The sequence below is a fragment of the Mustelus asterias genome, chromosome 22 (genome assembly GCF_964213995.1).
Source record: "Mustelus asterias chromosome 22, sMusAst1.hap1.1, whole genome shotgun sequence".
Lineage (NCBI taxonomy): Eukaryota > Metazoa > Chordata > Chondrichthyes > Carcharhiniformes > Triakidae > Mustelus > Mustelus asterias.
In genome coordinates this window covers 22,663,276-22,677,069 of record NC_135822.1, presented here as the reverse complement: position 1 = coordinate 22,677,069, position 13,794 = coordinate 22,663,276, and the positions used below count along the sequence as shown (strand labels likewise).

Genomic DNA, 13,794 nt, shown 5'->3' with positions numbered 1-13,794 from the left:
TTTGAGTAGTTTCTTGCGGTCTTGGACAGAGCAAGAACCATACCAAGCTGTGATGCAACCAGAAAGAATGCTTTCTATGGTGCATAAGTAAAGGTTGGTGAGAGTCGTAGCTGCCATGCCGAATTGCAGTGTTAATGTAAGCCTACTTGTGAGGCTAATAAACAAATAAACTTTAAACGTCTTTGATTTGATTGGAGTTCACAGGGCAGCCAGAAAATCTTCTCTTTCAGTGCCAGGATGGTTTAATTGTCTGCAAACTCTTTCTTTTCCCCTGTGGAAGCTATTGTTGAATCTGCTTCCACTGTTGTTTCAGGCAGTGCATTCAGATCATTTCAAAAATTGCTGCATAAAAGAATTTCATTTCCTTCCTGGATAATTTTTCTTGCCAATTATATGAAATCTGTGCCCTCTGGCTAATGACTCACTTGCCAGTGGAAATAGTTTCTCCTTCTCTGTCAACACCCTGCGGATTCTGAACACCTCTATCAAATCTCCCCTTAACCTTCTCTGTTCTAAGGAGATGGTTAGCACTGCTGCTTCACAGCTCCAGGGACCTGGGTTCGATTCCCGGCTTGGGCCACTGTCTGTGTGGAGTTTGCACATTCTCCTCGTGGGTTTCCTCCGGGTGCTCCGGTTTCCTCCCACAGTCCAAAGATGTGCGGGTTAGGTTGATTGGCCATGCTAAAATTGCCCTCAGTGTCCGGAGATGTGTAGGTTAGAGAGATTAGTGGGTAAATATATAGGGATATGGGGGTAGGGCCTGGGTGGAATTGTGGTCGGTGCAGACTCGATGGGCCGAATGGCCTCTTTCTGTACCGTAGGGATTCTATGATTCTATGATATGAGATCAAACCCAGTCTCTCGAGTTGCTTCACATCACTGAGGTTACATTCAGTTATGTAACTAAAGCATCCTTTCTGGATGTATCACAGCTTGATATGGCTCCTGCTCTGACCAATACCGCAAGAAACTACAAATGGTTGTGAAAACAGCCCAGTCCATCACGCAAACCAGTCTCCCATCCATTGACTCCGTCTACACATCCCACTGCCTCGGGATAATCAAGCACCCCACTCACCCCGGACATTCTCTCTTCCACCTTCTCCCGTCAGGAAAAAGATACAAAATTCTGAGGTCACGTACCAACCGACTCAAGAACAGCTTCTTTCCTGCTGCTGTCAGACTTTTGAATGGACCTACCTCGCATTAAGCTGATCTTTCTCTTCACCCTAGCTATGACTGTAACACTATATTCTGCACCCTCTCCTTTCCTTCTCCCCCTATGTATTCTATGAACGGTATGCTTTGTATAGCGCGTAAGGAACAATACTTTTCACTGTATCTAATACATGTGACAATACATGTTCTATCTTAATAGAGGCATACAAGATGATCAGAGGATTAGATAGGGTGGATAGTGAGAGCCTTTTTCCTCAGATGGTGATGGCTAACACGAGGGGACATAGCTTTAAATTGAGGGGTGAGAGATATAGGACAGATGTTAGAGGTAGGTTCTTTACTCAGAGAGTAGTAAGGGTGTGGAATGCCCTGCCTGCAGCAGTAGTGGACTCGCCAACATTATGGGCATTTAAATGGTCATTGGATAAATATATGGATGATATTGGAAGGTTAGATGGGCTTTAGATTGGTTTCACTGGTCGGCGCAACATCGAGGGCCGAAGGGCCTGCACTGCGCTGTAATGTTCTATGTTCTAATAATAAATCAAATCAAATCATTCTGCTAAATCTCTTCTGCACTCTCTCCAAAATCCTTTGAAAGGTGCAGTGCCTCAGATGAGGCCTGATCAGGGATTTGTAATGGTTTTTCGCAGCTTCCTTACTTTTGCACTCCATGCCCTTGTAAAGGCAAGAATCCTGCATGCTTTTCTAACGGTGTTATTCTGCTGCTGCTGACTGTTGATGTGTGTGAACTCCTGGCTCTCTGTTGTTGTACCCCTTTTTAAATTATGCCATGTCGTTTATATTGCCTCTTCACATATTTCTCTTCCAAAATGTATCACTTCACACATCTCTGCGCTCAGTTTCATCTGCCCTGTGTCTGCCCATTTCACCAGTCTATGCCCTCCAAGCACTTGCTGTGAGCACACTTTGGAGCTTTCCAATCACTGATTTATGAGGGTTTAACATCAGTGACGTCAGGTGAATGGTTGTTGTTCACAGCTAATGTGGTTTCTACAATTGCAAGTAAATAAATGTTCCCAATTGATCTAATTTCAGATCTGTTCCTTCACTCGATTACTTTCAGATATCAGAATATGACTTAAAAGATTGCGGCACAGTGGTTAGCATTGCAGCCTCACAGCTCCAGGGACCCGGGTTCAATTCCCAGCTTGGGTCACAGTCTGTGCAGAGTCTGCACGTTCTCCCCGTGTCTGCATGGGTTTCCTCTGGTTTCCTTCCACAGTCCGAAGGACGTGCTGGTTAGGTGCATTGGCCATGCTAAATTCTCCCTCCGTGTATCCGAACAGGTGCCAGTGTGGCAACTAGGGGATTTTCACAGTAACTTCATTGCAGTGTTAATGTAAGCCTACTTGTGACACTATTAAATAATAAAAAAGCTAAAAATCAATTTTAAACGTAGAGTTTCGCAAGTTAGCAAGTGTCAATGTTTTCAGGTATCCGTAGTATAATGGTCTGGCACAAATAGGGTTGATGTGGAGATGCCGGCGTTGGACTGGGGAAGCACAGTAAGAAGTCTCACAACACCAGGTTAAAGTCCAACAGGTTTATTTGGTAGCAAATACCATAAGCTTTCGGAGCAGAGCTCCTTCGTCAGAAGGAGTGGATATCTGTTCTCAAACAGGGCACAGACACAGAAATCAAATTACAGAATACTGATTAGAATGCAAATCTCTACAGCCAGCCAGGTCTTAAATGTACAGACAATGTGGGTGGAGGGAGCATTCAACACAGGTTAAAGAGATGTGTATTGTCTCCAGACAGAACAGCTTGTGGAATTCTGCAAGTCCAGGAGGCAAGCTGTGGGGGTTACTGATAAGGTGACATAAATCCAACATCCCGGTTTAGGCCGTCCTCATGTGTGCGGAACTTGGCTATCAGTTTCTGCTCAGCGACTCTGCGCTGTCGTGTGTCGTGAAGGCCGCCTTGGAGAACGCTTACCTGTAGATCCAAGGCTGAATGCCCGTGACTGCTGAAGTGCTCCCCCACAGGAAGAGAACAGTCTTGCCTGGTGATTGTCGAGCGGTGTTCATTCATCCGTTGTCGTAGCGTCTGCATGGTTTCCCCAATGTACCATGCCTCGGGACATCCTTTCTTGCAGCGTATCAGGTAGACAACGTTGGCCGAGTTGCAAGAGTAGGTACCGTGTACCTGGTAGATGATGTTCTCACGTGAGATGATGGCATCCATGTCGATGATCCGGCACGTCTTGCAGAGGTTGCTGTGGCAGGGTTGTGTGGTGTCGTGGTCACTGTTCTCCTGAAGGCTGGGTAGTTTGCTGCGGACAATGGTCTGTTTGAGGTTGCGTGGTTGTTTGAAGGCAAGAAGTGGGGGTGTGGGGATGGCCTTGGCGAGATGTTCGTCTTCATCAATGACATGTTGAAGGCTCCGGAGGAGATGCCGTAGCTTCTCCGCTCCGGGGAAGTACTGGACGACGAAGGGTACTCTGTCCACTGTGTCCCGTGTTTGTCTTCTGAGGAGGTCGGTGCGGTTTTTCGCTGTGGCGCGTTGGAACTGTTGATCGATGAGTCGAGCGCCATATCCTGTGCTTATGAGGGCATCTTTCAGCGTCTGGAGGTGTCTGTTGTGATCCTCCTCATCCGAGCACGCGTTGGAGATCTCTACTGCCTCCCAAAAATACACAAGGCGAACACACCCGGCCGTCCCATCGTTTCAGGAAACGGAACCCTGTGCGAGAACCTCTCCGGCTATGTCGAGGGCATCTTGAAACCCATTGTACAAAGAACCCCCAGCTTTTGTCGTGACACTACGGACTTCCTGCAGAAACTCAACACACATGGAGCAGTTGAACCAGGAGCACTCCTCGTCACAATGGATGTCTCGGCACTCTACACCAGCATCCCCCACGATGATGGCATTGCTGCAACGGCCTCAGTACTCAATGCAAACCAAGGCCTTTGCTCTGCATAACCCACACTCCAGGCTGCGGGTTTTAAACTCTCGCCACTTGTCTCTCATTGGCAAACTCCTGCTCGCTCAGTGGGAAAACGCATGCTCCACGACGCCCACAGGGAGATCTATTAATGATGCCCCCCTTTCCTTCATGACCACTGTAACACCTACCCGAGGCTATGAAATCTCCATTAGGACCTGCCAAACATTAACCAGTTGCACAACCTGAAAAAACAGCACACCGAGGAGAAACTGTACACATCTTCTGTGTCTGGCTTCAACTGACCATCAACCTTTTTTCTTGGTACTTTATTCATAGAATCCCTACAGTGCAGAAGGAGGCCATTCGGCCCATCGGGTCTGCACAATCCCACCTAGGCCCTATCCCCATAATCACACATATTTAGCCTACTAATCCCCCTGACACTAAGGTTCAATTTACCATGGCCAATCAACCCAACACGCACATCTTTGGACTGTGGGAGGAAACCGGAGCACCCGGAGGAGACCCACGCAGATACGGGGAGAACGTACAAACTCTACACAGACAGTGACCTGAGGCCGGAATTGAACCCGGGTCCTTGGCGCTGTGAGGCAGCAGTGCTAACCACCGTGCCGCCCGAAAGGTATGTTTTGCCTTGTTGCCGATTCCATCCCTGACCAAAAAGCCAATTGAGTCCCCACATGAGGGACAAACCAGATCCAAGCCGACAAGACAAGATATACATCTCATCTTGGGCTGGATCAAACAAGATCCAAGCTGACAGGATGATGCATTGCACCCATTGCTGGGCTTGGTCTAATATTTCATCTTAGCCAAAAGGCCCAGATGGCTTTAAAAAATTACATCAGGTAAAGCCTCGGTTTAACCTCATTGGCTACCGTGGGTGCTTACACTTGACCTTTGCCAAAAGGTCATCAAGCTGGAAAGACACACGTACACCAGCACCATGGAGAAACTGTGGAAATGCGCGGGGTGTGGGAAGGGATTCAGTTTCCCGTCACAACTGGGAAATGGTATCCGACACCCTACAGCATGGACTTTCTCACTGTCTGCTACGTTATCGAGCTTTCTTGGTTGAAAATATAGTTTGTTGCTGTATTAGACTCAGTAACAGAAAGCTCAATTGTTCAAATTAAGATTTTAAATGAAACAATAAAAGTTACACAATTACATGTGTGAATGGTGTACGCACTGTCCTGATTGGACCCTCATTGTTACTGGACTTCCTGCAGAACATCAATGAGAACACGGCAGCCCCACAAGGACTGTAGCGATTCAGGGCATCGGCTCAGCACAACCTTCTCAAGGGCAACCGGTGCTATTAATACACCCTGTATTTTGTGCCTTTTAATATCCTGTGAAACCTTATAGCTTCAGCCTGTTCCAAAAGCTTGACAGGGCGGCACGGTGGCACAGTGATTATCACTGCTGCCTCACAGCGCCAGGGACCTGGGTTCGATTCCCGGCTCGGGTCACTGTCTATGTGGAGTTTGCACGTTCTCCCCGTGTCTGCATGGGTTTCCTCCGGGTGCTCCGGTTTCCTCCCACACTCCAAAGATGTGCAGGTTAAGAGGATTGGCCACGCTAAATTGCCCCTTGGTGTTCCAAAATGCGTAGGTTAGGGGAATTAGTAGGGTAAATATGTGGGGTTATGGGGTGGGCCTGGGTAAGATGCTCTGTCAGGCAGTTGGTGCACACTCGATGGGCTGAATGGCCTCCTTCTGTACTGTAGGGTTTCTATGGAGTGGATATTTCAGTAACCAAGAGCAGTTGATCACCCTGCGTATTCTGAGCATGTGCGGTTTGCCCAGCCTGTGATTGGATTGTTCGCTGGATCTCTCTCCTCATCCTGGGAGGAATCGAGAATTCCTTTGCCTTATCCAAAAAAAACCTGGGAGGCAGTTTACGTTGTTGAAGCTATTCTTTAGAATCATAGAAACCCGACAGTGCAGAAAGAGGCCATTAGGCCCATCGAGTCTGCACCGACCACAATCCCACCCAGGTCCCATCCTCATATCCCTACATATTTACCCACTAATCCCTCCAACCTACGCATCTCCGGACACTAAGGGGCAATTTTAGCATGGCCAATCAACCTAACCCGCGCATCTTTCCCTGGTATTTATTAACAAATGCAGGTTCTTTTCTCTATTCTGAGCTGTTCAGTAACAGGAATCATAGAATCCCTACAGCTCAGAAGGAGGCCATTTGGCCCATCGAGCCTGCACTGACCACAATCCCACCCAGACCCTATCCCCGTAACCCACATATTTACCCCACTAATCCCCTGACGCTAATTGGTGATCAGCAGCATCTGTGATTGTTCAGATTTACACTGCCATGGAAAGTTGAAGAACTATTTCTTCAGAACGTTTTTTGCGTGTTGAGGCAATTACACCTTTTATAAAAGTATGAAACTGCGTGAGTGGTTAACAGCAATTTTGAGGTTAATTTATTATTAAATAAAGCCGGAATTTTCCATTCTGAAGCTGATGGCGGAAGTGGGAGTGATTTTCCGCTGTATGGGACGGGTCAGCTGACCACCCGCTGACCTTGCTCTGTTCAAGTCGTTAAATATGAATCCAAAGGGAGCTCATCGAATCGCATGGTGAAGGCGGGCAGGAAGTTACCATCCTCTGCCATTACCTCATGGGGGTCAAAGGTGCGGGCGCCATAGTTAAAGGGCACCTAGTCTGCCGGTGCCTTCAATTCCACCTTTGCCCTTCCTCTGCACCCCCCTCACTCCTACACTCTCCGCTAAGCCTTCCTCCCTTCCTTGGGCATCTTTAGCGCAACTACGTCCTGCCCGATCTCGAGCAGAGGCCGGCATTTAAGTATGAGATCATGTACCAACCGACTCAAGAGCTGCTTCTTCCCTGACTTTTGAATGGACCTACCTCGCATTAAGTTGATCTTTCTCTACATCCTAGCTATGACTATAGCACTACATTCTGCACCCTTTCCTTTCCTTCTTTATGAATGGTATGCTTTGTCTGTATAGCGCGCAAGAAACAATACTTTTCACTGTGTGTAAATACACATTCCCCAAACAGGACAATACAGCGGCAACTCATCATTAACCATTGGAAGAGTTCTACCTCGCCCGGTGCACATCACTATGTGCAGCCATAAAAATGAATGTTCTGATTTCTCGCTGATGGGGAACATAATTTGGAGAGGGGGGGGGGGATCTTAATTACGGCTTTTTAATCAGCACGCGTGACTGGTTAATGCAAGCAAAAAGGGTTTCCCGACATCCTCAGGAAGCTTGGGACACCTTTAAAGTTCTGGGAACATAAATGCCAAAGTTCATCCTGCCGTCGGGAAGGTTCCTTTCGTCCTCCCGCCTGCTGGCCATGCTTCCCACTGCAGGTGGAGACTGGAAGATTCCTCCCACTGCTGGGAATGTTCTGCTTGGAGCGAAGCCAGGCCGAGAGGAGATTTGATAGAGATGTTCAAAATCACGAGGGGGCCGGACAGAGTAGACGGGGAGAATCTGTTCCCGCTCATAAAGGGATCAAAAATGAGAGGAGACAGATTTGAAGTGATTTGCAAAAGTAACAAATGTGATGTGAGAAAAAAAGGTTTCCACACAGCGAGTGGTTGGAGTCTGGAATGGGCTGCCTGGAAGTGTGGTGGAGGCAGGTTCAATTGAAGCATTCAAGAGGGCGTTAGATGATTATTTGGACAGGCACATTATGCAGGAGTATTGGGGAAAAGGCTGGGGAACGGCACTAAGTCATGATGCTTATTTGGAGAGCCCGGTGCCGGAACACGATGGGCCGAATGGTCTCCTTCTGCACCATAACAATCATGTGATTCTGTATAAGATGACAATCTGATTGCATTAAAGTGTGTTGGTCCACTTTCAGTTCATTTATTAGTGTAACAAGTAGGCTTACCTTAACACTGCAATGAAGTTACTGTGAAAATCCCTGCGTTGCCACATTCCGGCGCCTGTTCGGGTACACTGAGGAAGAATTTAGCACGGCCAATGCATCCAATCATTCTGTGACCCTGGCATTTACCAGGAATATATGTGCAGAAATTGGCTCCGTGCTTGATTTGAAAAAGAGGGCAGTTTATTTTCTAAATGTCTTCAGGGATGTGTTGACTTGAGTGGAGGGAGTCTGCAGGTACAGCCGGATCTGTAAGTGGGCCAGTAAAGAGAATGGTGGATGGAGAGGGGACAAGATGTTTTAACAATGGCTACGTCAGGTTGTGTCCTACTCTTCTAGTCCTCATCACCCCCACGGTTACTTAGCCCATGAATGATTTCGTAAGTCTTTTAGCCCCAGCAGACTGCTAAACTGGACTCATCTAGGACTCCTTAATCCTGCTCTTAAACTGCGGTTGTATGTTTTGAGATTATTTATTCTGTGCTTATCTGAAATCACGAAAGTATTAAGTGTGCAGACAGGATAAAATCATTTTATAGTTTGATGAGGTTACAGATGGATGAAAAATCTTCAAGCAGATATCAAGCAAAGTATGGCAAAGTTTAGAATTTATTGCTGGCAAAAATTAGAAGCCAATTAATAATTGCTTCCGACATTGTTTTGTCTGTTGCAATACAGCCACTAACCTATTTTCAAATAGACCTGTTGATGTCTCCAGGCGTAGGAAGGTGCCAACACGTTTGCTGCTATTTAATAGAACCGGCAGTGATTTATGGGCAGTAATTTTTTGCATTAGTTTCATTTACAAAAACATGTCCTGTTTTCCTATAGCCACCTGCAAAAGGTGCATTCCTTAGAGGAACGGGAATGAATCTATCGACTGGGCGATTTACAGCACCCATAACTGGCATCTACCAGTTTTCTGCTAACGTACACATTGGTAAGTGCCGACTCAGAATCCAATACTTTTTCAGTAGATGTTTGCCTAAAAGGAAACAGTCATTCCTTCTTTTATTCATTCAAGGATTGAGGGCATCACTGGCTGGCCAGCATTTATTGCCCATCCCTAGTTGTCCTGGAGAAGGTGGTGGCGGGCTGCCTTCTTCAACCACTGCAGTCCACACGGTGTGTTAGAGAGGGAGCTCCAGGGTTTTTTTTGTTCATGGGACATGGGCGTCGCTGCCAGGGCCAGCATTTATTGCCCATCCCTGAGGGCATTTGAGAGTCAACCACATTGCTGTGGCTCTGGAGTCACATGTAGGCCAGACCAGGTAAGGACAGCAGATTTCCTTCTGTAAAGGACAGTAGTGAACCAGATGGGATTTTCCGATAATTAACAATGGTTTCATGGCCATCATTAGACTTTTAATCCCAGATTTTTATTGAATTCATATTTCACCACCTGCCGTGGTGGGATTCGAACCCGGGTCCCCAGAGCATTACCCTGGGTCTCTGGATTACTAGTCCAGCGACAATACCACATTTTGACCCAGCGACAGTGCAGGAATGGTATATAAAGTTATAACAACAGTGACTATTTCAGGAGTAATCTATTGGGTTGAGAAGTGATTCAGGAAATTCTAAAGATACTGCCAGATACTCTACATAAGCAAGTAGGTTCTTTATTGATTGTATATGTGGTGTTATCAGTGGAGCTTTAGGCAAATATGTTTCAACGCTGGGGAAACAGTTTGAAGAATTTAGAATCAAATAACTTCCAAAGATCGAACCAAAGATGTGCAGGTTAGTTGGATGTGGCCATGCCAAGTTGCCCCTTTGTTAAAGTTTATTTATTAGTGTCACAAGTAGGCTTACATTAACACTGTAATGAAGTTACTGTGGAAATCCCCTAGTCGCCACACTCCGGCGCCTGTTCGGGGACACTGAGGGAGAATTTAGCATGGCCAATGCACCTAAACAGCATTTCTTTCGGACTGTGGGAGGAAACCGGAACATTCAGAGGAAAGCCACGCAGACACGGGGAGAATGTGGGACTCCGCACAGACAGTGACCCGAGGCCGGAATTGAACCCGGATCCCTGGTGCAATGAGGTAGCAGTGCTAACCACTGTGCCGCTGTGCTACCAACATGTCCCAGGATGTGTTGGTTAGAGGGATTAGCGAGTTAAATGCGCAAGGCTATGGGGATAGGGCAGGGGATGGGCCTGGGAAAGATCCTTTGTCGGGAGAGTCGGTGCAGACCCGATGGGTCGAATAGCCTCCTTCTGACTTGCCTTGAAATCCGTTTCTGCCTGCTGTAAGATGTGATTTACGTGCTGGGAATAATATTCAGTCAAAGATGGGAGTGAATGGGTGCTGCTGTACTGGGCGGTGGCGGAAATAACAACTGAAGCAGGCTTACGGGAAGTTGGTAAACAGGGCAACACAGTTGTGCCAACTAAGTAGGTAGAGGAAGAGGGAAAGCTAGTGTTGGTATGAAGGTGTGGGGATAGAAGGAGAATGCTGGTTTGTCTATGAGATTCCTCTTTTAGTTCAGTTGGGAATGGGTTGCATGATCTAGGTAAGCAGTTTGTAACTGGGAATAATGAGTGATTCGGGAGTGAGACAGGTGAATCAGCTCATCTGACTAACAGGAGGTCTGTTATTGGCCTGTCTTTAACCAAGCCACACTGGAAAAGGATGCAGGCTGGGATGACATTAAAATGTCTCAATTGCCGAGCGTAAGAGACTGACAGCCTTCTGCAACAAGGCAGCAAAACCATTTCTAAAGGAAGATAAAACACCAGCACGGTCTGCGTTCTATGCGTGGATGCTCAAAGAAGCAGCTGGTCACGTGTTACATTTCTCAGTTTTGTTGCTGGCTGGTTTTCTTCATTCAGCCTCATCACCACCCGCCCCTAATGTCAGCATCATAACCTCACAAAGACAAAGTGACCCTTTACCTGTCTTGTCAAAAGCACATCTCCTACGCTGAGCCCCAACCTAATCCTAGACCAGAATTCTCCCGTCCCACCCGCCACGGGAATCGTAGCGGGCAGAGGGGCGAACCATTGCAAAGGTCTGTTGATCTCGGGCGAGATTTTCCAGTTTTGGGGCTGGAAAATCCCGCCCCTAATCTTTGAACACACTCGTTCATTTCCCACATGAGAAAACACCACAATAGACTTCTTACAAAGCCCTGGATCTCTGTGGGCTGCCGAGTCATGGAGAATTATAGAATCCTACAGTGCAGAAAGAGGCCATTCAGCCTATCAAGCTTGCGCCATTCACAATCCCACAAAGGCCCTATAACCGTAATCCCATGTATTTACCGTGCTAATTCCCCGACACTAAGGGGCAACTTAGCACGGCCAATCAACCTAACCCGCACATCTTTAGACTGTGGGAGGAAACCAGAGCGCCCGGAGGAAACCCACGCAGACACAGGGAGACCCACACAGTCACCCGAGGCCGGAATTGAACCTGGGTCCCTGGCGCTGTAAGGAAGCAGTGCTAACCACTATGCCACCATGCCATCCCAGCAAAAACGGCAAGTTCATAGAATCATAGAATCCCTACAGTGCAGAAGGAGGTCATTTGGCCCATCGAGTCTGCACTGATTCTCTGAAAAAGCATCTTGGCGACACGGTGGCACTGCTGCCTCACAGCGCCAGGGACCCGGGTTCAATTCCCAACTTGGGTCACTGTCTGTGTGGAGTCTGCACATTCTCCCCGTGTCTGCGTGGGTTTCCTCCCACAATCCGAAAGATGTGCTGGTTAGGTGCATTGGCCGTGCTAAATTCTCCCTCAGTGTACCCGAACAGGCGCCGGAGTGTGGCGACTAGGGGATTTTCACAGTAACTTCATTGCAGTGTTAATGTAAGCTTACTTGTGACACTAATAAAGAAACTGTTAGCTTTAAAGAAAACTTAGCTGGGCACGAGGTAAGGAACGACAGTCTCGATTAGGATTTCTCAATGAGGGATTTGCAGTTTGGGGAGTTGAATTCATCTGGCACGGGAAGGTCGGGAAGCATCCAGAAAAATGGAGGTCTTGCCGAACAATTTATTGGAATTCCTTGAGGACTGTGGGCCTTGCTGGCAACTCGTGCTGTGCTTCTAATATTTCAGCACGGATTTTGATGCCATGTTATATGAAGAATTAGTCGAGAAGGGAAAAAAAAAACAGGATGTGGCAAACATCTAAATTGGATTAAAACTTGGCTAAACGGCAGAGTGAAGAGATTGTTGTGAAAGGAGTTGTAATTGTGTGACAGGGGACCTGCCTGTTTATCCAACCCCACTTGGTTGAAAGGAACATATAGAATTGCATCATGTGATGTGAGATAAACAGACAGTTTAAAGTTTAACCATGAATAATGTGCATTGGACTAATCGGTGGGGGTGCTGGGCGGGGGGGGATGCAGAACCATTGTACTGTGCTGGTTAGGTGCATTGGCCATGCTAAATTCTCCCCCAGTGTACCCAAACAGATGCCAGAGGGTGGAGACTAGGGGATTTTCACTGTAACTTCATTGCAGTGTTAATGTAGGCCTGCTTGTGACACTAATGCTTAAACTTAAACATAACTCAAATAAAACACCAACCACCTGTTGCTTTGCGTTTTAGGGCTCAGAGTTCAGAGTACAAAGCATTGCTGTGCCAGTTGTTCCTTTAAAGTTCTTTGCGGTGCAGCATTGCTGGCATTGGGGGAGCCTCGGGCAGCACAGTGGTTAGCACTGTTGCCTCACAGCGTCAGGGACCCGGGTTCGATTCCCGCCTCTGGTCACTGTCTGTGTGGAGTTTGCACGTTCTCCCCGTGTCTGCGTGGGTTTCCTCCGGGTGCTCCGGTTTCCTTCCACAGTCCAAAGATGTGCAGGTAAAGTTGATTGGCCGTGCTAAATTGCCCCTTAGTGTCAGGGGGATTAGGGTAAATATGTGGGGTTACGGGGATAGAGCCTGGGTGGGATTGCAGACTCAATGGGCCAAATGGCCTCCTTCTGCACTGTAGGGATTCTATGATTCTGCTTGAGGTTTGCTGAGGTGAATTCCCCAACCACACGGTTAAAGCCAGAGGCACGCACGCGGCGAATGTCACCACCCTGGAAAGAGGGTGTAAGAAATTCAGTTTCATTGGTTCAAACATTCCAGGTTCCTGAAAGAACAAAGAACTTGAAGTTTGGGATTACTGCAGCCTCTGAAACAAGGGGTTAGTGGCTCAAAGCTTGGAAGAGGGAAGGTGCAAAACCACCTTTCCTCCCTGACATAGATGTAGAATGGACAGCCAGGGAGGCTGACAGTGTAGGAAAAGAGAAGTGAGAATGGGAGCAATGTTTGTGGGAGTGGGAGTTGAGCTGTGTTTGTTTCTGGGATGGGGGATAAATGCGTGGCTTGATGCACGAGCCAGTTTGTGTGATGACAATAATCTCTCCCTCAATGTCAGTAAAATAAAGGAGATAGTCATCGACTTCAGGAAGCACAGTGATGCCTCTGTCTACATCAATGGGGATGAAGTGGAAATAGTCGAGAGCTTCAAGTTTCTAGATGTTCAGATCACCAACAACCTGTCCTGGTCCCCCCATGCCGACACTATAGTTAAGAAAGCCCACCAACGCCTCTACTTTCTCAGGAGGCTAAGGAAATTCGGCATGTCAACTACAACTCTCACCAACTTTTACAGATGCACCATAGAAAGCATCCTTTCTGGATGTATCACAGCTCGGTATGGCTCCTGCTCTGCCCGAGACCGCAAGAAACTACAAAGGGTTGTGAACGTAGCCCAGTCCATCACTCAAACCAGCCTCCCATCCATTGACTCCGTCTACACTTCCCGCTGCCTC

The 13,794-nt window shown here is 47.4% G+C and overlaps 1 protein-coding gene across 9 annotated transcripts in view; it reads left to right on the top strand.

Annotated features, from left to right (window-relative positions):
• c1qtnf12 (C1q and TNF related 12) overlaps window positions 1-13,794 on the top strand; it is an 87,710-nt gene that overhangs the window by 59,253 nt on the left and 14,663 nt on the right. For all 9 annotated transcript variants that reach the window (XM_078238895.1, XM_078238892.1, XM_078238890.1 and 6 more), the window contains one exon: window positions 8,848-8,956. In XM_078238895.1, coding sequence (XP_078095021.1) covers window positions 8,848-8,956 — 109 coding nt within the window. The remainder of the gene's footprint in view (window positions 1-8,847; window positions 8,957-13,794) is intronic.